Source organism: Pelodiscus sinensis, chromosome 9 (assembly GCF_052426305.1).
Source record: "Pelodiscus sinensis isolate ZL-2025 chromosome 9, ASM5242630v1, whole genome shotgun sequence".
NCBI lineage: Eukaryota > Metazoa > Chordata > Testudines > Trionychidae > Pelodiscus > Pelodiscus sinensis.
In genome coordinates this window covers 45,936,494-45,957,053 of record NC_143060.1, presented here as the reverse complement: position 1 = coordinate 45,957,053, position 20,560 = coordinate 45,936,494, and the positions used below count along the sequence as shown (strand labels likewise).

Here is a 20,560-nt window from a genome sequence, read left to right as displayed (position 1 = left end):
CTATTACAAGCTGTTAAATGAGGGCCACACTCTCCTCCACTCCCTTTTGTGATTCTCTTGCTTTCCATTGGTTCTGGAGGGGAAGGTCCAGCCTTCAGTGATTTTAAGGAAAAAAGTACTGAGTCTGGTCTGGGACCATTTACCCTAGGTCAGGAAACTAGTCTTGTGAGATCCAAGTTCAGTTCCTAGCTTTAACACAGGCCTCCTTTATGACTTTGTGCAAATCACTGCATCTCTCTGTGCCTCATCTATAAAATGGAGATAATACTTCTCAGAGATGTTGTGAGGAAAAATTCATTAATGTTTGTGAGGTTCTCAAATCCTAGAGTGCTGGAAGCCTGGTGGGTAGCTAGATATAGAGCTGCAGCACTAAGCTTCTGAACTGTAATATGTATTTAAGACCTCTTTGATATAATTTTTTAGGCAGTGATACAGAAGACATCTCATTCTGTGATTCCTTTAATAAGTCACACAATGATGAATTTATGGAACACAGGACTAAAAATTCTAAATCACATAGAGCAGGATTAAAAGAACAAAGCAAAGGTACAGTGGTTTCATAGCTACTAAAACGTGTATGTGAAAATGTTTGTAGTGTAATTTTGCCTATATCACTTGTTTACAGGTCTCAGCTGGAGATGCAGCTGGGGAAACAAAGATTGGTTTAAACTTGAGAATTATAAAGTATTCGTTCAGTCCTGCACCTTATATATATAGTAGCCCAATGTCTATGACTCTGTAATGCTGAAATGCTGGCTGTTCCCTCCGGGCGGCCCGTGCTGCATGGGGAGTGTGGGGCCAAAACGACCGCTTGCGTCACTTGCTCCCCCTCAGCAGCCCAGCTGAGTGGCACAGAAGTCAGCCGAGCGCCACAGCGGGAAGCGAAGGGGGCGGGGTGGTGATGTGCAGCATGACAGCGGCTCCAGGCCCTGCCCCCTGGCTGTGAATGTCACCGCCCCACACCCCTTCACCTCCCGCCGTGGCACTCGGCTGACTTCTGCGCTGCTCAGCCAGGCTGCCGTGTAGGAGCAAGTGGTGCAAGCGACCGTTTGGGCTCTGCGCTCCCCATGCAGCACGGGGAGTGCAGAGCCCAAACGGTCGTCTGGGCTCCGTGGACCCCAAGTGAGGCAGGAGGGGGAGGAGAAGATAAAGAGAGAGACAGAGAGAGAGGCAGGAGGCAGAGGACAGCTGAGAGAGAGAGAGAGAGAGAGAGAGAAAGGGAGAGGACAAGGCTGGAGGAGGAGGAGAGAGAGAGAGAGAGAGAGAGAGACACAGAGCGAGAGACCGGAGGCTCAAGAGAGAAGACTGACATGGAGGAGAGACCTGAAAATCCCGTTTATGACGGGCTAATTGGCTAGTCATATATATAGTAGCCCAATGTCTGAGACTCTAATGCCGAAATGCTGGCTCTTCCCTCTGGGCAGCGCTGTTGCCTCCCTGGCTGTTCCCTCTGGGCGGCACTGCTGCCTGAGTCATGTCCTTCGCCTCCTGCCGTGGCTGACTTCTGCACCGCTCAGCCAGGCCGCCGCGGGGGGAGCAAGCAGCGCAAGCAGCTGTTTGGTGACCGCGGTCCCCAGCAGCACCCCCATGCTGCATGGGGAGCACAGGGCCCAAACAGCCACTTGTGCTGCTTGCTCCCCCACAGCAGCCCAGCTGAGTGGCGCAGAAATCAGCCAAGAGCCACGGGGGCAGGGCGGTGACGTACATGGCCAGGGGACAGGGCCTGGACAAGCATCCTTGATGGAGACAGAGGAGCGCGGAGGGAGAGTGAGAGGCAGGAGGGGGAGAAGAGAAAGAGAGAGACAGAGAGAGAGGCAGAGGGCAAAGGAGAACTGAGAGGGAGGGGGGAGGCAGCAGGAGAGAGAGAGAGAGAGAGAAAGAGAAAGAGACCTGGAGCGAGAGACCGGAGGCTCAGGAGAGAAGACCGACGTGGAGGAGAGATCTGAAAATCCCGTCTTATGACGGGCTAATTGGCTAGTGTAGAAATAAAAACCTCAGTTCAACTCATAAGTATAGTGTGTTGCAGAAAAGTTTACAAGCCACAAGTTAAGCTTTGTATGGCACAAAGCCAACCTACACATACCAGCATTGAGGGGAAGGGCCACAGAAGTCCATGGAGTTACACTTACACCAGTACACAAATCTGGCATAGTATATAGACCGAGAGTGGGAAAGATTGGCAAATCCAAAGATTTATGCACACAAGCGAGTTGCTCTTTGAGTTCTGTCCATGTAGTTCTGTACTTGCAGGATACGCATGCATGCTCAGTGCCAAACTAGAATTCTGTAACAAAATAGAATCTTTTGGGCTCACACACCTACTCCCATTTGTAAATGGAAATTACTTAATGTAACTGGAGGCTCTTTGACATATGTGGAATACACATAGGGACCAGCACTTGAAGAACTAACTCTTCTGTTTCAAAGCTACATCCACAGTGGAACTGTCCAGTTTTCACTTGGGGCAGGATGACATTTCCAATTTTCCACCAACGTCTTCAAAATACTGAAGTTGCAGGTAGCACTATGCTAGCTGTCACTTGCTTTGGACCACCCATGCAGTGTGGTCTAGAGAAATGAACAAGAATTCCTCAATTCTTGTGCTACCCCTGCCATTATCTTGTATTACCTTCAGCAAGTCAAAGAGAGCCTAGTTTTCAGAAATGTTGAGCACCCGCAACAGCCTCCAAAGTCTCTCAAATATCTGCCTCAGTTTCGCAGCATACAATAGAAATAATGGAACAGGTTAGACCTCCCTCATCCAGCACCCTTGGACCTAGCCGGGTCCAAACAAAGGGATTTGCCAGACCAGGGGAGGTCCTTCCCAATATGGTCCACACTGTCCTGCTGCCCCTGGGTAGGGCTCCAGCCCGGCACCGCTGCTGCCTGCCCAGTCATGGCTCCCCAAGCTGGAGCTCCCTAGCTGCTGCTGCTGGACCTGGAGCTGTGCAGCCGGAGCTCTGCAGCCAAGGCTGGAGCTCTGCAGCCGTTCCCAGACCCCAAGCTCCACACCCAGAGCTCCGCCGCCACTGCTGGACCCCAGTTCCATGGCCAGGGCTGGAGTTCCCTGGCTGCGGCCGGGGCCAAAGCTCCACGGCCACTGCCGACCCAATACCTCCCAGCCACAGGGAGAACTCTCTGCTGTTCCGCCTGCCCCACTGTGTCCCTCCCTACATGAGGCTCTCAGGTGAGTCACTCCCTCCCCCCCACTCTGCTGCGCTCCTACCCCATGTCCCGACCTCCCTATACCTGGACTCTGTGGTCCAGGAACATCCCTGGTCCTGCTGGACCACGGATGTTGCCGGACCAAAGAGTCCCAGTTAAGGGAGGTACAGTCTGTATGTGCATGTTTTACAGTGCCAGAGAATATAAATTAGCTAATATTGGTACGTGTTAATTGGAAAGTAAAATGTTGTGTGTTTCATTGTACTAATGTATTCATTGTTATACTGCAAAATTGTAATTATAGTATGCTCTCTCAGCAGCCTTACAATACAGAGATTGGAATGCAAATTTCTGTACTAGTTGTCAAAGAAACAAATGTATCAGGGAATCTGATAAGGATAATATTGGTAAATGAGCCCAAACTATCAGTCTTTATTGTATTAAAATATTTTGCTTGGCAATTATGCTTTAGAGATCATGTGCAAGCTTATTAAAGACATGTTTTATAGCCAGTTGAATGAAATGTACAACAGTAAATGGAAGTCTGATCTGAACAAGGAATGGATTTGGCTAAGGAGGGGAAAGCAAGGAAGAGAGCTCAATATTCCGAAACTCTGCTGAATGATGATATGAGAAGCAAACATTGTACTTGGGGAGGTTGAGAGAGGCATCTAGGGCTCGGCTATTTTTTATCCTCAATGCAGGATTCCACAATGCTTTACAAGCTATGTACATAGACTACCAATTAAATGTACTTTGATATTTCATAGTACATTGGAAAAGAATGTCACATTGATAACCAGTAACAATCTAGGATGGTTTTCCCTCTCTGGTATAACTTCCAATTAGTGAGTAGGTACCTCCAAACATTATTAACTTATTCAAATTGCTAAAATATGGGCACACCTTTCCATTTTCCTGTTTGATATTTAGGGGACCTCTTATATCTCTATAAAGAGCATGAGGGAAGGGAGCTGTTAACGAGACAGGCCTGACTTCCACAGCTGATACTTAGCACACATTATAAAAGGCAGAAGAGATGTATGAAGTATATTGGGGACAGAAGAAGAAAAGACTAGGGAAAAAATAAGAGAGGCGGATCAAGATATTTCTCCTCTAGCCTTTCTTTCCTTGCCATTTATTTAAATTTCCTCTTGACCTTTTTACTGTGTTCCTCCTTCTCTGTCTTTAGTCTTTTCAGGATTTATTATCCTTCTCAAATCTGTTTTCTGAAGCAATCGTGCAGTATAGGATTTATTCCTACAGATGATGATGACATTTACATACAGTATTTCCAACATCAAATATTTAAAAATTATGAGTCAGGTCACCCTGAAAATGCTTGAGATTTTTTAAAATGCAATTTGGGTTCTTTTGTCTTCTGATTTTGAAGCATTAAGGGTGCACTTAAGTCACACTATCATTCTGTTCTCCACAATTAAAAGGGTTAAAAGGTAACTTTTAAGTGAATTCTGAGATTCTCAAGTATTCAAAAAAACTTCTGCAACCAAGGCTTTAAGACAAACAGCAATCATGATAAAAACATGATAAAATTATGAGTTGGCAACACAGCATGTTTAAAGAATGTTGGGTTCATTTGTTAAATTGATTTAGTAAAGAAATACTTTTCTGAATATTTTTGTTTGTATTTTTTTTAATGAAAATTAGAACTAGGGTGGGCATTTTCAGTGGAGATATTTCTATAGTGATCCCATTGACTGGAGCTGCTGAGTTAGCAAAAGATCCTAAGATCTTGTTAAAATTCACCTTGGGTTGAAGAATATTTAGTATTTAACTATACCTCATAGGGAAGTATGGCATCAAGATTGTATGATACTCTCTGGTAACATACCTAAGAACTGTCTCTGATCTTTTAATGTTATGTGTAATTACTGTGTTATGTAATTCCATGCCTATTTGTCTGTTCCATTACTGTAGTTATCCACGGTAACTGATCATACACACCAGCCAATTCTGTCATTTGTACTAAAAACAAGAAAGTATAGTTTTCTATGTATCTGTTAAATTTTGTTTAATTATGGACTCCAAAATTTCAGCTTCTTCATTCAAGAAAAAAATTGCTGCCAAAAGTGTTTGTAAAAGTACACAACCAGAGCAATTTGTATATGAACTTTCTGACAAGTAAGTGTTACCAGTAGCTTTATATAAATTATTACCACAGAAAATGTTATTATTGACGATAGCGTGGGCCTAAATCACTGATGTCGTAAGTGGACACAACTCCATGCATATGTAATACTATAATACATATTAAAATAGTAGTAATTAATAAAAGTAAACTATATAATGTAAATGTAAATTTTGAACAGATTTTATGAGATTTTTCAATTATCATGGAAGAACTAGAAATTTAGCCAATTCTCTTAGGGCATGTCCACACAGCAGGGCTTACCTCAAAATAAGCTATGCAAATTGAACTACGTCAATTGCATAGCTTATTTTCAAATTGTGAGCATCTACACAGCATTTATTTCAAAACAGAGCACTCTTCCGCCAACTTCCCTTACTCTTTGTACAAAGAGGGTTACAGGAGTAAGAAGTAAGAAATCCTCCAGCTTAACAGCATTTCAACATTATTTCAAAGTAATTGCCTGCTGTGTAGATGTGGACTAAGTTACTTCAAAATAACATTGCTGTGTAGAGATACCCTTAGTGTAGTATCCAATCAAGAAGTCTCTTTTCAAATGTGTCATTATCATTCCAGATAACAAGCCTGGCAGTGACAGCCCTGTTTTCTGTAACAATACTGATATTGCAGTACCATTATTTATCTCAGAAATGTTTTTATTTTACTTGTTAAGAATATTAAATGATATCTGGAGTGTCTGAAGTAGGGCAGGTTCTTAATTACAGTGTTAACAATGTGTGAAGGTAGGGAAGATGGCAAAAAAATTAAATACATAAAAAGCTTCTCCCTGGCCCTTCCAGAGCAGACAGTAAGTTCTAGTGAGGGTATTTGCAATGATTCCTTGCCCCTTCAATGAAGGTTTGTTTGTCTGTGACTAAGACATATGTTATAAATGTCATACTAACTATGCAGTTATATTTTGATTACAAAAAATGAGGAACTCTACTGAAATTAGGATACAAGGATGCTAAAAAGTTATAGACCATGAACACAAATTGTTTACACACATTTTTTGTTTTGTAACTATAAAATATTTTTGTTAATTTTATATATTACCTTCTAGATTCAACTTAGAGATTCCCAAAACCTGCTGCTCAAAGATGCATGATACAATTATCTTTTCACCTCAGTACCTACCTAGCAGAAAGGTTTATGAAAGTAAATCAATGATAGGTATCAGAAACAGACAGACCAATGATACTGACACAAAGGTAAGAATTTAGATTGTGATTTTAAATGCTTGAGTGACATAGAAGCAACAAGTCCCACTTTGTGTCACTTTTGAAAATCCTACGAATAGATGCTAATGATTATACTTTAACTTGTCTTGCATTCAGTGCCTTTTGGGGTGCTGCTTCTGAGGGCAGGTCTACACTATGGTGCAACGTCAACCTCAGGCACACAACTCCAGCTATGTGAATAGTGTAGCTGGAATTCACATACCTTAGACAGAATTGCCACGGGATCGCCACTGATGGAAGTTGAAGGGAGAAGATCTCCCATCGACTCCCGTTTAGGATGTTAAAATGCGGGTAATGTGTAAACACGTAACTGCTGAAAAACTCTGTGGTTACACGCTCCCAGCAGGCACCAGCTGCTGCACCATGCTGCTGCCTCTGTATCAGTGGCTCCCACCTGCAGCCCTGCTCCTGGAGAGTTGGTTGCTGCTTCTGCATCAGTATCAGAGTCACCAGTGCACACTACTCCCCTTATACTTCTCTTTCCATTGAAGTACCAGAGTCTACAAGAATGCAATCAGCAATTTAGTGCCTCCTTAATAGACCCACTAAATTGACCCTCAGAGGATTGATCACCGCAGTGCTAATCTTCCAGAAAGTGTAACCCTGTCCTGAAATACAAAGCACAGAACTTGCTACTTAGGTAGATAGGAGGCAAAGGTGACTGTAAGCCACTTTCGCATTTCCCTGATCTAGGGCTGCTTTGTGGCCTACAGTGTAATTTGCACAGCCCTTGAGGCCTGTCTAAACTACAGCAGTCTCTCTGGGATATCCACAATCTCCAATAAGCTATGTATAGATCTTCTCCCTCTGCACACCTCTCTCTCCCTCAGCATACCTCCTACCCTAGGATTTGGGAGAAGACCCTTGGAAGGCACTCTTAAGCTGCTGATTGCAACACCTGCAATTGTAGATACAGGGATTTTAGGGGTCCTTTTACACAAAATAAAGGGGATAAACCTGGAGCAGAGATCCCATCCCAGCTGTTGATTTATGTACCACAAGCTAAAGAGCAGTCACACTTTAGACACCTCATGCACCAGACAGTAGCCCTGGGTGGTTCCTAAATACCACATTGATGCAGTGGGAAAAAGGATACTTTATAGGGCTAGTCTTATGTAAACTCCTGGGTGTGAACCTGAATGGCCTCAGTTCTAGTCCCTACAATCCATACCTTTCCTTGTGCCAGAATTCAGTCACGTTGTCAGATCTCATTCAGGGCCCCTTTCTGTTGTCCTATCTATTGTCCATAAATGCTGATGCACCATGCTTCTCGACTAGAGAACTGCTGGCTCCTATTAACAGCTTGTGTGTCTCTACTCAGCTTTTCACCATATCCTTCACAGCCAAGTTCTCAACTACTGCCCCCAGCAGCCTACTCTCACCATCAGGTTCAGTCAGATGGCTCTCTTTTTGAACCAGATATTCACAAGAGCTCTGGTTGTTGCTGCTTTTTCCTGTTCCTCAGCTCTCAAATGCTTAACTAGGTCTCCGTTCCTTCCAAAATGTTCTAGTTCTCCACACACATTTTGGTGCAATTAAGGAATTCATTTAATCAAGATAATTGATGTTTCAGACTTTAAAAATGTCATTTGAGAATATATTTTTCTAACCTCAGCACTGCAGAACTACAAAAAGTATTATCTTAGATACTCTCAGGGGCTACGGCTACACTAGCATGATTTTCCGGAAATGCTTTTAATGGAAAAGTTTTCCATTTTCGGAAAAGCACGTCTAGATTGGCAGGATGCTTTTCCGCAAAAGCACTTTTTGCGGAAAAGCGTCTGTGGCCAATCTAGATGCGCTTTTCTGCAAAAATGCCCCAATCACCATTTTCGCGATAGGGGCTTTTTTGCGGAAAACAAATCTCTGCTGTCTACGCTAGCCCTTTTGCGCAAAAGTTTTTCGGAAAAAGACTTGCCTGAACAGGAGCAGCATCTTACATGAGATCATCAGTGCTTTTGCGGAAATTCAAGTGGTCAGTGTAGACAGCTGGCAAGTTTTTCCGCAAAACAGATGATTTTGCGGAAAAACTTGCCAGCTGTCTACACTGGCCACTTGAATTTGCGCAAGAACACTGACGATCTAATGTAAGATTGTCAGTGTTCTTGCGCAAATACAATGACTCTCCCGTTCGGGAAAAAGCCCTCTTGCACAAATGCTTTTGTGCAAGAGGGCCAGTGTAGACAACTGAGAACCGTTTGGCGCAAAAAAGCCCAGGTAGTGAAAATGGCGATTGGGGCTTTCTTGCGCAAAACTGCGTCTAGATTGGCATGGACGCTTTTCCGCAAAAAGTGCTTTTGCGCAAAAGCATCCGTGCCAATCTAGACGCTCTTTTCCGCAAATGCTTTTAACAGAAAAACTTTTCCGTTAAAAGCATTTGCGGAAAATCATGCCAGTCTAGACATAGTCCCTGTGTCTTAATGGTGGGTATGTCATACAATAGCTTTTTAAGCAACAGAAGCAGGGAACATTTGTCAAATGTTTACTGCAATTAACATTGTACACATTACTTCAGGAGTGGCTTTAGTATGGCTTCATGAGTATATTTGCACACACACAAATCATGAAATCAAAAAGCCCAATGTACACTTCTTTGAGTCTGGTGCAGAGAGGAGGCATGGTGGTCAATTTTAGAGCAAGCTTGCTCCACAGTGGCAACTGCTGTGGTATGGGACTCTGCCCAGCTCCTTCTCTGTTTTGCTATCTGGAATTGCAACACCACTCAGGTCTGGCTCTGTAGGCTGCTGGTGGTCGGTGAGGGCAGGGGCTTGTTTTCTAGCTACTGGAGACGGGTCTGGGTCTGGATGATGGTACGGGGGTTTGGTTAGTGCCCACTGTTTAGTATAGTGCACCTCTTGAATAAGGAGGCTACATTAGCCTTTACTAATCCTCCTCCTTTTGTTATTAGTGTCTGAAAACTACCCTTCTTTATGCTATGGAAGAGTGACATAACCCAAAGCTGGTATTCTCCAGTACACACCCTCTTCTCCAACTCTGCATAACTTTCTTGGAAACAGCTTTATAGGTGACTATAGGATGGGCTACACACAGAAGAATACAAGCCCCTCCCCTGGCCAAAACCAAACACACCCAACTTGCAGCATTTTTTAAAATACTGAGGGTAGAATTATTGAATGTCCCTTCCCATTCTTTGTGTTTTGGAACATTAAGCTTTAAAGTATGTATATTATCACAGAAAGTAAGTAACTATCCAACAATATGTTTTATGTCCAACAGATTTTAAACTCTACTTTGGATCATGCCATCCAGACTGCAACCTGTTTAAAGAAAACTACGGAGCGAATGATGCAAGTAGTTGCAGAAGATCTAGCTAAAGTCAAAACTCATCGAAGTAAGCAGTTTAACTGGTCCATTTCAAACATTTGAATGCGTATCAGTTAAAATGTAGAAACAGAACTCTAACTGTAAAAAAAATGTGGATTAACAAATAGCACAAAAGTTAAGAACAGCTGACCTCCTGCGGGTGGTATTAGCAACAATTTAAGATCAAAAGAACAAATTGGAGAGCCCAGTGTATAGGCCAAGATCTCTTGAAACTTGTAATATCTATTAGTGAAGAATGGCTGGACAGTAGACTTCCCTCAGCCTTCAGGTATGGTTACATAGATCAATTCTATAAAGAACTCTAGTGTCTAAGCTGTGTAATTTAGAGCCAGGAAGATAACATCTCATCCGTCACTAACACACTGCATGCTCTCAGCACTATCGCAATCCTGCTCTGTATCCTGGTTGGTACTGGACATCACAAAGGGAAACAACTGAACCTCATTGTTCACAGGTAATTTTTTTCCAACATGTTTTAGCTGTGACATTCATTCACTTTTGGAAGGACATATTCAAAGAAGAGTTTGTATTGTTAAATATACCCTTTAGTAAATTGTCTTTCAGCACCCCCGTTTATACTCCAAAATGTCACAGTATCTGTTGGATTTGGCCTTCATAATACAGCTAATAGCTGAAGTTTTGTATTTCAGCATTATGAATAAAAAAATGTCAAACAGGGCTAAACTCCTTTAATGCCTATAAGGAAATTTGTCACTAGAATTGATTGTATATGTATTCTAAAATTCAGTGAGTAGTTTAGTTCAAACTTGGTGCTTAAGGACCAATTATACACATCAGATACTATTAGCATCCTTTTTTATAACCTCATACTTTAGGGAGAGGACACGTATTTGATTACTTCAAAATATGCAGGAGTCTTATTACTATCCTCGAAGATTGTGACCTCAGTAAAAAAAAAAACCTCACACAAGGGCATGGCATACTAAGAAATACTTGGAAGAAGATTACTTTCTTTTCACCCTCTAGAAATCGTTTAGCTATCTAACGAGTGCTGATCTATACAATGTCCCATAAGACACTGAGATACTTTGCATAAATTGTGACTTTTACACACATCACTATGGATCTAAAATTGTTGATGTCCACAACCCAACATCATTGTACTAAAGCCATAGTATCCAACATGCTAGCCACAACTAGTGGCTATTTGGCCAGTTGCGTGTGGGGTAGTTCACTTTAGCAGTAGGCACCATAGTTGCAACTAGGGATGATAGATGTAGGGTAACTATAGTCATGTACCCACATGAAAATATAGCGGTTACACAACTATTTGATAGTCCACAAGGGTGGGGCCAGCAGCCAAGGCACTCCCAGCCTCACTACCAGAGAGCCCCCTGCCACCACATGCTAGGAATGTTAAATTTAGATTAATTGGCTAATTGAATAGTCAATGTAATTTGCATAGACTATTCAATTAGTCAATAAGTGCACCTCCACCCTTTGAAGTGTAGCAACAGCCCCAGGGTTGTTGCTACACTTCAAAACGCAAAAGTGCTCCCAGCAGCGTTTCAAAGATGGAGTGCCACATGCAGCCCAGGGTCAGTGGGGGAATCCTCAGCTGGCCTCAGTCTCTACATGGTGCTGCTGCTTTGAAGCATCCCCTTCTCTTCCTACCCCTTGCTGCATCTGATAGTGAGGGAAAGCAGTCAAATATGGTGTTTGTGGTGAGCTGGCTTTTAAGCCAGCTCCTCACAGACACTGGCAGCCGCTCTGTCCTCTCCCCCCACTGCCTCTGATACAGAGGCAGCAAGGGCAGGGAATGAGTGTAGGGGTGGGGAATGCATGTAGTCAACAAGATTGATAAGCCTAGGCTTACCATATAGTCTACACGACCTCCCTAATGACTACTGTTTCAGAACTGGTTGAACACCATGGGACTAAAGTGTGGGCTCTAGGGTGTGACTGAGGATGAGAGCTTCAGCTTTCAGGTGGGGGGGAGGAGGCCAGGAAGAGCCTCCAGTGGCTCCCGGTCAGCAGTGCAGAGGAGGTACTAAAGCCCTGGCCCTGCAGAACATGCTGCATCCCAGAAGCAGCCAGCAGCAGGTTCTAGCCCAGGTCAGGAGCAGTGAATAGAGTCCTGTTCACTCTTCCCCCCCCCCCCCCCCCCACATACCCCTAGGAGCTGGACATTCTTCTGGCCACTTCTGAGGCACAGAGCAGCCTGCCTCCGAGGACGGGCAGGTAACCTGCCTTAGCATTTCCACTGATCACCCTGCAGCAACTAGACCCAATACCTAACATTCCGTGACCCAGTACGGTCTCCCAACCTGCACAGTTTGAAGACCATGTGCCTGGTAAAGCTAAGCAATTTAAAAATAATTCAGTTTGCATGTAATGAGAAAAAACATGACAAACTAATAGAGGCAGCAAGTGGGGGGGACGTGACTGATGTTTTGATTATCCAATAAGCATTTGCTTATCAGATAGCCAACTGGTCATTCACATCTAGTTACAGCACTCCTGTTTTAAAAATATCAAGATTTATCAATGTTAAGGAACAGGAAATTGATTGAATCATGTTTTTTCCACTTATATTTCAATTAATTTTTCTAAAGCAAGGTTCATTCCTGTTTAATTTAGTTGCAAAACATTATATAGCTTTTTGATTATATTACAGGCCTACATAATATTGATACATTTATTCAGATTAATTTTTACATTATAAAAAAGGGGAAAGTTAATTTACTAGCTTTACAGGCAGTCCCCGGGTTACATGGATCCGACTTACAACGGATCCCTACTTACAAACGGGGTGAGGCAACCCCGCACTAGCTGCTTCCCCCCAGCAGACCAGGGAGATGCGAAGCTAGCACCCCCCCTCCCCCCGCAGACGACTAGGGAGACGTGGAGCGGCTTTTCTCAGCAGACACCTCAGCTTGAGAATAAAGGACTGAGGGAAGTGAAGTGTGGGAGAATAAAACTGAGCTCTGGAGAAATGGTTGGCTAGAGTATCCCCTACAATATGTACCAGTTCCGACTTACATACAAATTCAACTTAAGAACAAACCTACAGTCCCTATCTTGTACATAACCCGGGGACTGCCTGTATTTCACTCTGGATTTTGTGTCAAGCTATAACTGGAGAGAAACTGGAATTTAAAAAGTGCTCATATAGTTACATTAAAAACTAGGGAAAGATGATTGTTTGTTTTTAAACAAAACATCAGCTTTAAATGCAAAGGCAGCATTAATTATAGTGAATGAACTGAGACTGTTTCCAATCTTAGAGCCAGGTTTTCAAAGATATTTTAGGTTTCTAAAAGATGTAGATAGGCACCTTGCGGGATTTTGTTTTTGAAGTGTCAAGGCACGTTCAGTGCCTAACTCCTATTTAAAAACAATGGAAATTTGGTTGAAAATCTGGCCCCATTTCCTTGAATCTTGAACAAGGTGGAAAAGGAAACAAGCATTTCTTCTATTTTTTCCCACTTTGAATGAACGAGATCAAACGAAGACATATTCCTTCTGTACCTGCTAACTAAAAAGTGAAACCAGAAGTAAAGCTTTTCTGCACAAAGGAAACAAAGTATTGGACGTCTGGAAAAATATAAATACAATAGCAGTATTTGCGCCACTATAATAATTGAAAATATTTAATTCAGTTCAATGACGACATTATTGTTGAGCTGATCTCTCATTCATCAAAATCTGAGAGTTCCGATTTTGCATTTTTATTACATAAAAATGGCCGTAATGGGTCAGACCAAAGGTCCATCTAGCCCAGTAGCCTGTCTGCCAACAGTGGCCAGTGCTAGGTGCCCAAGAGGGGGTGGGCCGAAGACAATGATCAAGCCATTTGTCTTATGCCATCCATCTCCAGCCTCTGACAAACAGAGGCCAGGAACACCATTTCTATCCCCTGGATAATAGCCTTTTATGGACCTAAGCTCCATTAAATTATCTAGCTTCTCTTTAAACTCTGTTATAGTCCTAGCCTTCACAGCTTCCTCTGGCAAGGAGTTCCACAGGTTGACTACGCGCTGTGTGAAGAAGAACTTTCTTTTATTAGTTTTAAACCTGCTACCCATTAATTTCATTTGGTGTCCTCTAGTTCTTCTATTATGGGAACTAATAATTTATTCACCCGCTCCACACCACTCATGATTTTATATACCTCTATCATGTCCCCCCTCAGTCTCCTCTTTTCTAAACTGAAAAGTCCCAGTCGCTTTAGCCTCTCTAGGTTTGGAAAAGGTCCCATACAAAATCATTTTAGTTGCCCTTTTCTGAACACTTTCTAAGGCCAAAGTATCTTTCTTGACATGAGACCACATCTGTACACAGTATTCAAGATGTGGGTGTGCCATAGTTTTATACAGGGTCAGTAAGATAGAAAATAAGACACTATCCCTTCCTTAATAATTCCTAACATCCTATTTGCCTTTTTGACTGCCACTGCACACTGTGTGGAAATTTTCAGAACTATCCATGATGACTCCAAGATCTCATTCCTGATTTGTTGTAGCCAAATTAGCCTCCCATCATACTGTACTTATAGTTGGGGTTATTTTTTCCAGTGTGCATTACTTTACACTTATCCACGTTAAATTTCGTTTGCCATTTTGTTGCCCACTCACTCCGTTTGGTAAGATCTTTTAGAAGTTCTTCACAGTCTGCTTCTGTCTTGACTATCCTAAACCGTTTAGTATCATCCGCAAACTTTACCACCTCACTGCTTACCCCTTTCTCCAGATCATTTATGAATAAGTTGAACAGGATTGGTCCCAGGACTGACCCTTGGGGGACACCACTAGTTACCCCTCTCCATTCTGAAAATTTACCATTTACTCCTACCCTTTGTTTCCTGTCTTTTAACCAGTTCTCAATCCATGAAAGGACCTTCCCTCTTATCTCATGGCAATGTAATTTACACAAGAGCCTTTGGTGAGGGACCTTGTCAAAGGCTTTCTGGAAATCTAAGTATATCTACTGGATCTCCCTGGTCTGCATATTTGTTAACCCCTTCAAAGAACTCTAATAGATTAATAAGACATGATTTCTCTTTATAGAAACCATGTTGACTTTTATCCAACAAATTATGTTCTTCTACATGCTTCACAATTTTATTCTTTACTATTGTTTCGACTAATTTGCCCGGTACTGAAGTTAGACATACCGGTCTGTAATTGCCAGGATCGCCTCTAGAGCCCTTTTAAAATATTTTATTACAGTAATATACTTAAGTTCTATGTAAAGGAGATGTTCCTTTTAAAAATAGCCCTGTTTAAAATTAGATTTTGAAATTGACAGCCTACGTTCATCATGGTTTTCTCTACCCGGACAAACTGTTCACATGACATGAACAAACAAGCAGGGACAAGGGGGAATAAGAGACGACTCACTTGATCTCCCTTTTTATTGCCACTGCATTACAAACTTTGCTCTTAAGTCTTTGGTGGCACCACAAAATCTATGTTAGATTTACCCACGAAAGCACATGATACTATATATTTGTTAGTCTGTAAGGTGCTAAAGAATAACTCTTTTAAAGTTAGAGAGTCACACCGCTGCCCCTCAGACTGCATTAGATGAGTTCATTAGCAACTAAATATACAAAATAGATGTACTATACACATAACAGTGGAAAAGTTTAGTAAATAAAAGCTGGCTATTTGTTTTTGTGAGCAACACAGAAGAATGTCCTAATGAGCATTGTTAGTGCACTGAATCATTTCAAAAGATGAACGAGCACATTTCCAGAGTTCTTTATTGAAATAAAACCATTTTTTTTTTTTATTTTAGTACTTCCATGATGAATTCCCCTCCTCTCAATCTATAAGCAGAAAGCACCAGGGTAGTATTTTGCCCTATTTTTTCACAAAACAATGTACATTTCCATTTCTTAATATAAATTGTTTTAATTGAATTTTACATATCGCAAGGGACATTGAACATATGTGAAATAATCTTACCATTCACTTATGCACAGCTTTTGCTTCTGAAGCATCTATATTTAAGTCTAGGACACTGTCAGTTTCAGAAAGCCTCTCTCGTTTCCTGTATAGAAAGTTTTCATAATTACTGAAAAAATCATTTTTTTATATAAATAAAATGATTTTCAGTAATTATATATACACAAACATGATGATTTTTAAATTCTCCATAATTTGTTAGTGTGCAAGTTTCAGAAAGCATTTTACAGTGAAATGTTGTCTATACCCCATATAATATAAAACAAGATGTTTGATACTTTTCCTCCTCTTCATGCCCCTTACTCAAAAAAGAAAAGCAGCACATTTAAATTATACAAAGATGCTCGATTAGTTGACGGTCTACATTGTCCCAAATACATCACTGGAAAAAAGTTAATTCCATAAAAATATTTACATGTTATTTATATTAACATCTCTTTTTAGTTAGTCATCACTAAAATAAAAGTGCTTGAACATTACTGTTTCTCTTCATCCTTAATGCAAATTGTATCCTTTGGTTTATTAAGCATCTTCACATCATCCAGCAGTCTTTTGGGTGTCAAAATATGAGTGGAACCTGGTAAAAGAAATATACTTTTAGGTAGACGAAGTTAACTATGCATGGTTCACTACCAAATCAAAATTGCGTGTTAAATGTTTATTGTACCTTTCATATATTAGTTTAAAATGCTTTAAGGATTTTGATGCAGTGATTATGGAAGCAAATGCTCCTCTCAGTCCCAAAACAGGAGATGGCTTTGACTGCATTAGCAGGAGAAAAAAAATCTTCAAGGATTCCATTCTGCCTCTCCTCCCCCACCCCGGGGGGTTGAGGAATGCAGAATCAGCACCTAATAGGGTTGTTCTATGCTCTTCCATATAGCCTGTTTGCTTCTGCATACGCATAAACCTTTCCCCCTGCCCAGTGCTACCAATCTGAACACCAGGGCTGTGTCTACACTGGCACCCTTTTCTGTAAAAGGGATGCTACTGAGAGACTTCGGAATTGAAAATTCCGCAGGGGATTTAAATATCCCCCGCGGCATTTGCATGAACATGGCTGCCGCTTTTTTCTGGCTCGGGGTTTTGCAGGAGAAAAGTACCAGTCAAGACTGGCGCTTTTCTCTGGCAAAACCCCGAGCCGGAAAAAAGCGGCAGCCATGTTCATGCAAATGCCGCGGGGGATACAGGCAGTCCCCGGGTTACGTACAATATAGGGACTGTAGGTTTGTTCTTAAGTTGAATCTGTATGTAAGTCGGAACTGGCGTCCAGATTCAGCCGCTGCTGAAACTGACCAGCGGCTGACTACAGGAAGCCCGAGGCAGAGTTGCTCTGCCCCGGGCTTCCTGGAATCAGCCTCTGATCAGTTTCAGCAGCGGCTGACTTGGGGACACCTGGGGCAGAGCAGCTGGGGTGCTGCTGGGTTGCTCCAGTAGCGCCGCTCCTCGGCGCTACTGGACCAACCCACCAGCACCCCAGCTGCTCTGCCCCAGGTGTCCTGATTCAGTCGCTGCTGAAACTGACCAGCAGTGGCTAAATCAGGACGCCTGGGGCAGAGCAGCTGGGGTGCTGCCGGATTGGTCCAGTAGCGCCCAGAGCAGCGCTGCGGGACGAACCGGCAGCGCCCCAGCTGCTCTACCACAGGCATCCGGAGAAAAGCCTGGCCTGCTGGGGGGGGGGGGGCATACTATCTGCACTCCCCCACCCCCAGCAGACCAGGGAGACGCAGGCGGCAGACCAAGACGCACCGCGGTCCCGCTGCCGGTGTGCTCCCCGGCTTTGCTTCCCTGGTCTGCTGAGACAGGGAGCAAAGCCTGAGGACGCTGGCAGCGGGACGGCCGCGGCACGTCTGGGCTGTCCGCTGCCCGCGTGCTCCCCGGCTTTGCTCCCCGTCTCCCTGGTCTGCTGGTCTCCAGCAGACCAGGGAGGCGGGGAGCAAAGCCGGGGAGCACGCGGGCAGCGGACAGCCCAGACGCGCCGCGGCCGTCCCGCTGCCAGCGTCCTCAGAGGCTTTGCTCCCCGTCTCAGCAGATCAGGGAGACGGACAGCAAACCCTGTTCGTAACTGCAGATCCGACAAGTCGGATCCGCGTAACTTGGGGACTGCCTATATTTAAATCCCCCATGGAATTTGCAATTCCGAAGTGTCTCATTAGCATCTCTTTTACGGAAAAGGGTGCCAGTGTAGACAGCCCAGGAGGAAAAGATCCCTCTCTCTTTCCCACATTTGGGATTAGAGGAGGACCAGAGTTCAGGGCTGCACTGTAAGCACCACAGTAGCAGTCTAAGGGCTAGGAAGGAATGGCCTGGACCGTGAGGAGTGGGGTTTTATGCCCTCGTCTCAGTAGCCCAAAGGGTCCAACAGGTCAGTTCAGTTGGGAAATGCATTTTTTTCCCCCACAATGTGGCAGGTGCCCAGTGTAGATTATTGTTCAAATTGCTCTGATAAATCAGGAGAGCTTCTAAAGGAAGTAGCAGAATCCCTGCCCCATTCCCTATCTCTTTTTACCCATTCCATTAACTCATGTGAGGTGATGGGTCCTAGAAGCTATGCTAGGGACAGGTTAATCGAATGAGAGGATTAACTGCAGCTCTTTTCCAGGTGGAATAGAGTAGAAAGGACAGAGGATGAACACTGGATGAATTGTTGCTGGGTGGCTTCCCTGGTGTGTTATTTAAAGTTGAAGCCTTGTTAAACCACATTCCTCTGGTGTCCTGTCTTTCCTCTTGTGGTGTCTGGGCAATAATAGCCACCTTTATATGCCCTCTCTCTCTGCAACAGCTCATTCAGCTCTGGACATCAGACTTATTTTTAAATCTATGATGTTTTATTCCTCTGACACATACTAAAAGATTTTTAGCTGCTATTTAGACAGAGCCTTTCCACCAGCTGCTGTTGCTACCTCCAAGAATTCCTGCAGCATCTACACTGATAAGATTAAATCTTGGTATGCATCTTGAAACAACCAGGGCACACTACAGTTTCTAGTGTTTTAAGCAGTCCTTCACATGGATATCAGAATTAAATGACTGACCCTTAACTAGAACTAGAAGAATGCTACCAAAAATTCTGGGCCGAACTATTGCCATTTCCGTTATCACTGCAGATAAGCTTTTGAAGTCAGTAATATTTTGGCACTACTCTGGTTTGTGTACAGGCAGTCCCCGAGTTACGCGGATCCGACTTACGTCGGGGCTGAATCAGGACGCCTAACGGGGCTTTTCTCGCCCCGGAGGACTGGAGCAGCGGGACGCCCAGATGCGCTGCAGTCCCGCCGCCCCCTTCCTCCGGGGCGAGAAAAGCTGCTCCACATCTCCCTGGTCTGCTGGGGGGGGGGGGGAAGCCCCCCCTCCCCAGCAGACCAGGGAGACGCGGAGCAAAGCCTTGGAGCACGCCCGCAGCGGGACAGCCCAGGAGCGCCCGGGCTGTCCCGCTGCAGGCGTGCTCCAAGGCGGGCGTGCTCTAGGCGCGCCTGGGCTGTCCCGCTGCAGGCGTGCTCCAAGGCGGGCGTGCTCTAGGCGCGCCTGGGCTGTCCCGCTGCAGGCGTGCTCCACGGCTTTGCTCTGCGTCTCCCTGGTCTGCAGACCAGGGAGACGGAGCAAAGCCATGGAGGATGCGGGCAGTCCCACCACCTGCGTCTCCCTGGTCTGCTGGGGGGGGGGGGGGTGCAGTTAGTGCCCCCCCCCTCCCCTCTCCTCCACTCCCCAGCAGACCAGGCTTTTCTTGCCTACGCCTGGGGTACAGCAGCTGGGGCGCTGCCGGGTTGGTCCCGCAGCGCCGCTCCTCGGCACTACTGTACCAACCCGGCAGCACCCCAGCTGCTCTGTCCCAGGCGTCCTGATTCAGCCATTGCTGGTCAGTTTCAGCAGTGGCTGAATCAGGACGCCTGGGGCAGAGCAGCTGGGATGCTGGTGGGTTGGTCCAGTAGTGCCGAGGAGCGGCGCTACTGGAGCAACCCGGCAGCACCCCAGCTGCTCTGCCCCAGGCGTCCCCAAGTCAGCCGCTGCTGAAACTGACCAGGGGCTGACTACAGGAAGCCCGAGGCAGAGTAGCTCTGCCCCGGGCTTCCTGGAATCAGCCGCTGATCAGTTTCAGCAGAAGCTGACTTGGGGACGCCTGGGTTTCTTAAGTTGAATCCGTATGTGGACGCCTGGGTTTCTTAAGTTGAATCCGTATGTAAGTCAGAACTGGCGTCCAGATTCAGCCGCTGTTGAAACTGATCAGTTTCAGCAGCGGCTGACGCCAGTTCCGACTTACATACAGATTCAACTTAAGAACAAACCTACAGTCCCTATCTTGTACGTAACCTGGGGACTGCCTGTATTCCGATTTCAACTGGTAATAGCAACTGCAATACATTCAGCAGTGGGCTAGGTGCAACTCAATGCACAGTTGAAATTAAACAGTTGTCAGGAGATTCACTAATATGTACAGCTAGCGATTCAGCTTCATGACTCCTGAGTCTCATAACTCTCTCTGATTTAGTATTTTAGCAATTAGGATGCAACACTACAGTAGCAAGACTGAGGTCTGAATTGTCTTACATTGGTTACCACTTTTTCCTTTGAAGATTTTCAAGGTAACTGTGAGAACATGTCTTTTCAGAAGGAACTAAGGGCAATAGCCATGAAGGACCAATGCACATCTAGGGATACTAGATGTTTCAAAAGAGAATAGTAACCATATTATGCTTTTTTCTAGATGACTTAAAGGATAAAGGAAAATG

The 20,560-nt window shown here is 44.2% G+C and overlaps 2 protein-coding genes across 5 annotated transcripts in view; one reads left to right on the top strand and one right to left on the bottom strand.

Moving 5' to 3' along the window:
* The window catches only part of AKNAD1 (AKNA domain containing 1), a 28,435-nt gene extending 18,493 nt beyond the window's left edge, over positions 1–9,942 (top strand). Inside the window, 7 exon segments of the mRNA XM_089780558.1 lie at positions 424–546; positions 626–726; positions 1,979–2,006; positions 3,486–3,572; positions 5,223–5,307; positions 6,378–6,525; positions 9,793–9,942. Coding sequence (XP_089636684.1) covers positions 424–546; positions 626–726; positions 1,979–2,006; positions 3,486–3,572; positions 5,223–5,307; positions 6,378–6,525; positions 9,793–9,942 — 722 coding nt within the window.
* Positions 1–20,560, bottom strand: part of STXBP3 (syntaxin binding protein 3) — an 88,308-nt gene that overhangs the window by 1,769 nt on the left and 65,979 nt on the right. For 3 of the 4 annotated variants that reach the window (XM_025189408.3, XM_025189410.3, XM_089780557.1), the window contains 2 exons: positions 16,314–16,410; positions 15,611–15,918 (listed from right to left, as the gene is read on the bottom strand). In XM_025189408.3, coding sequence (XP_025045193.2) covers positions 15,837–15,918; positions 16,314–16,410 — 179 coding nt within the window. In that variant the 3' untranslated portion in view covers positions 15,611–15,836. Of the gene's footprint in view, positions 1–15,610; positions 15,919–16,313; positions 16,411–20,560 lie in introns of those variants that run through there. The other variant, XM_025189409.3, reaches the window with a different exon arrangement.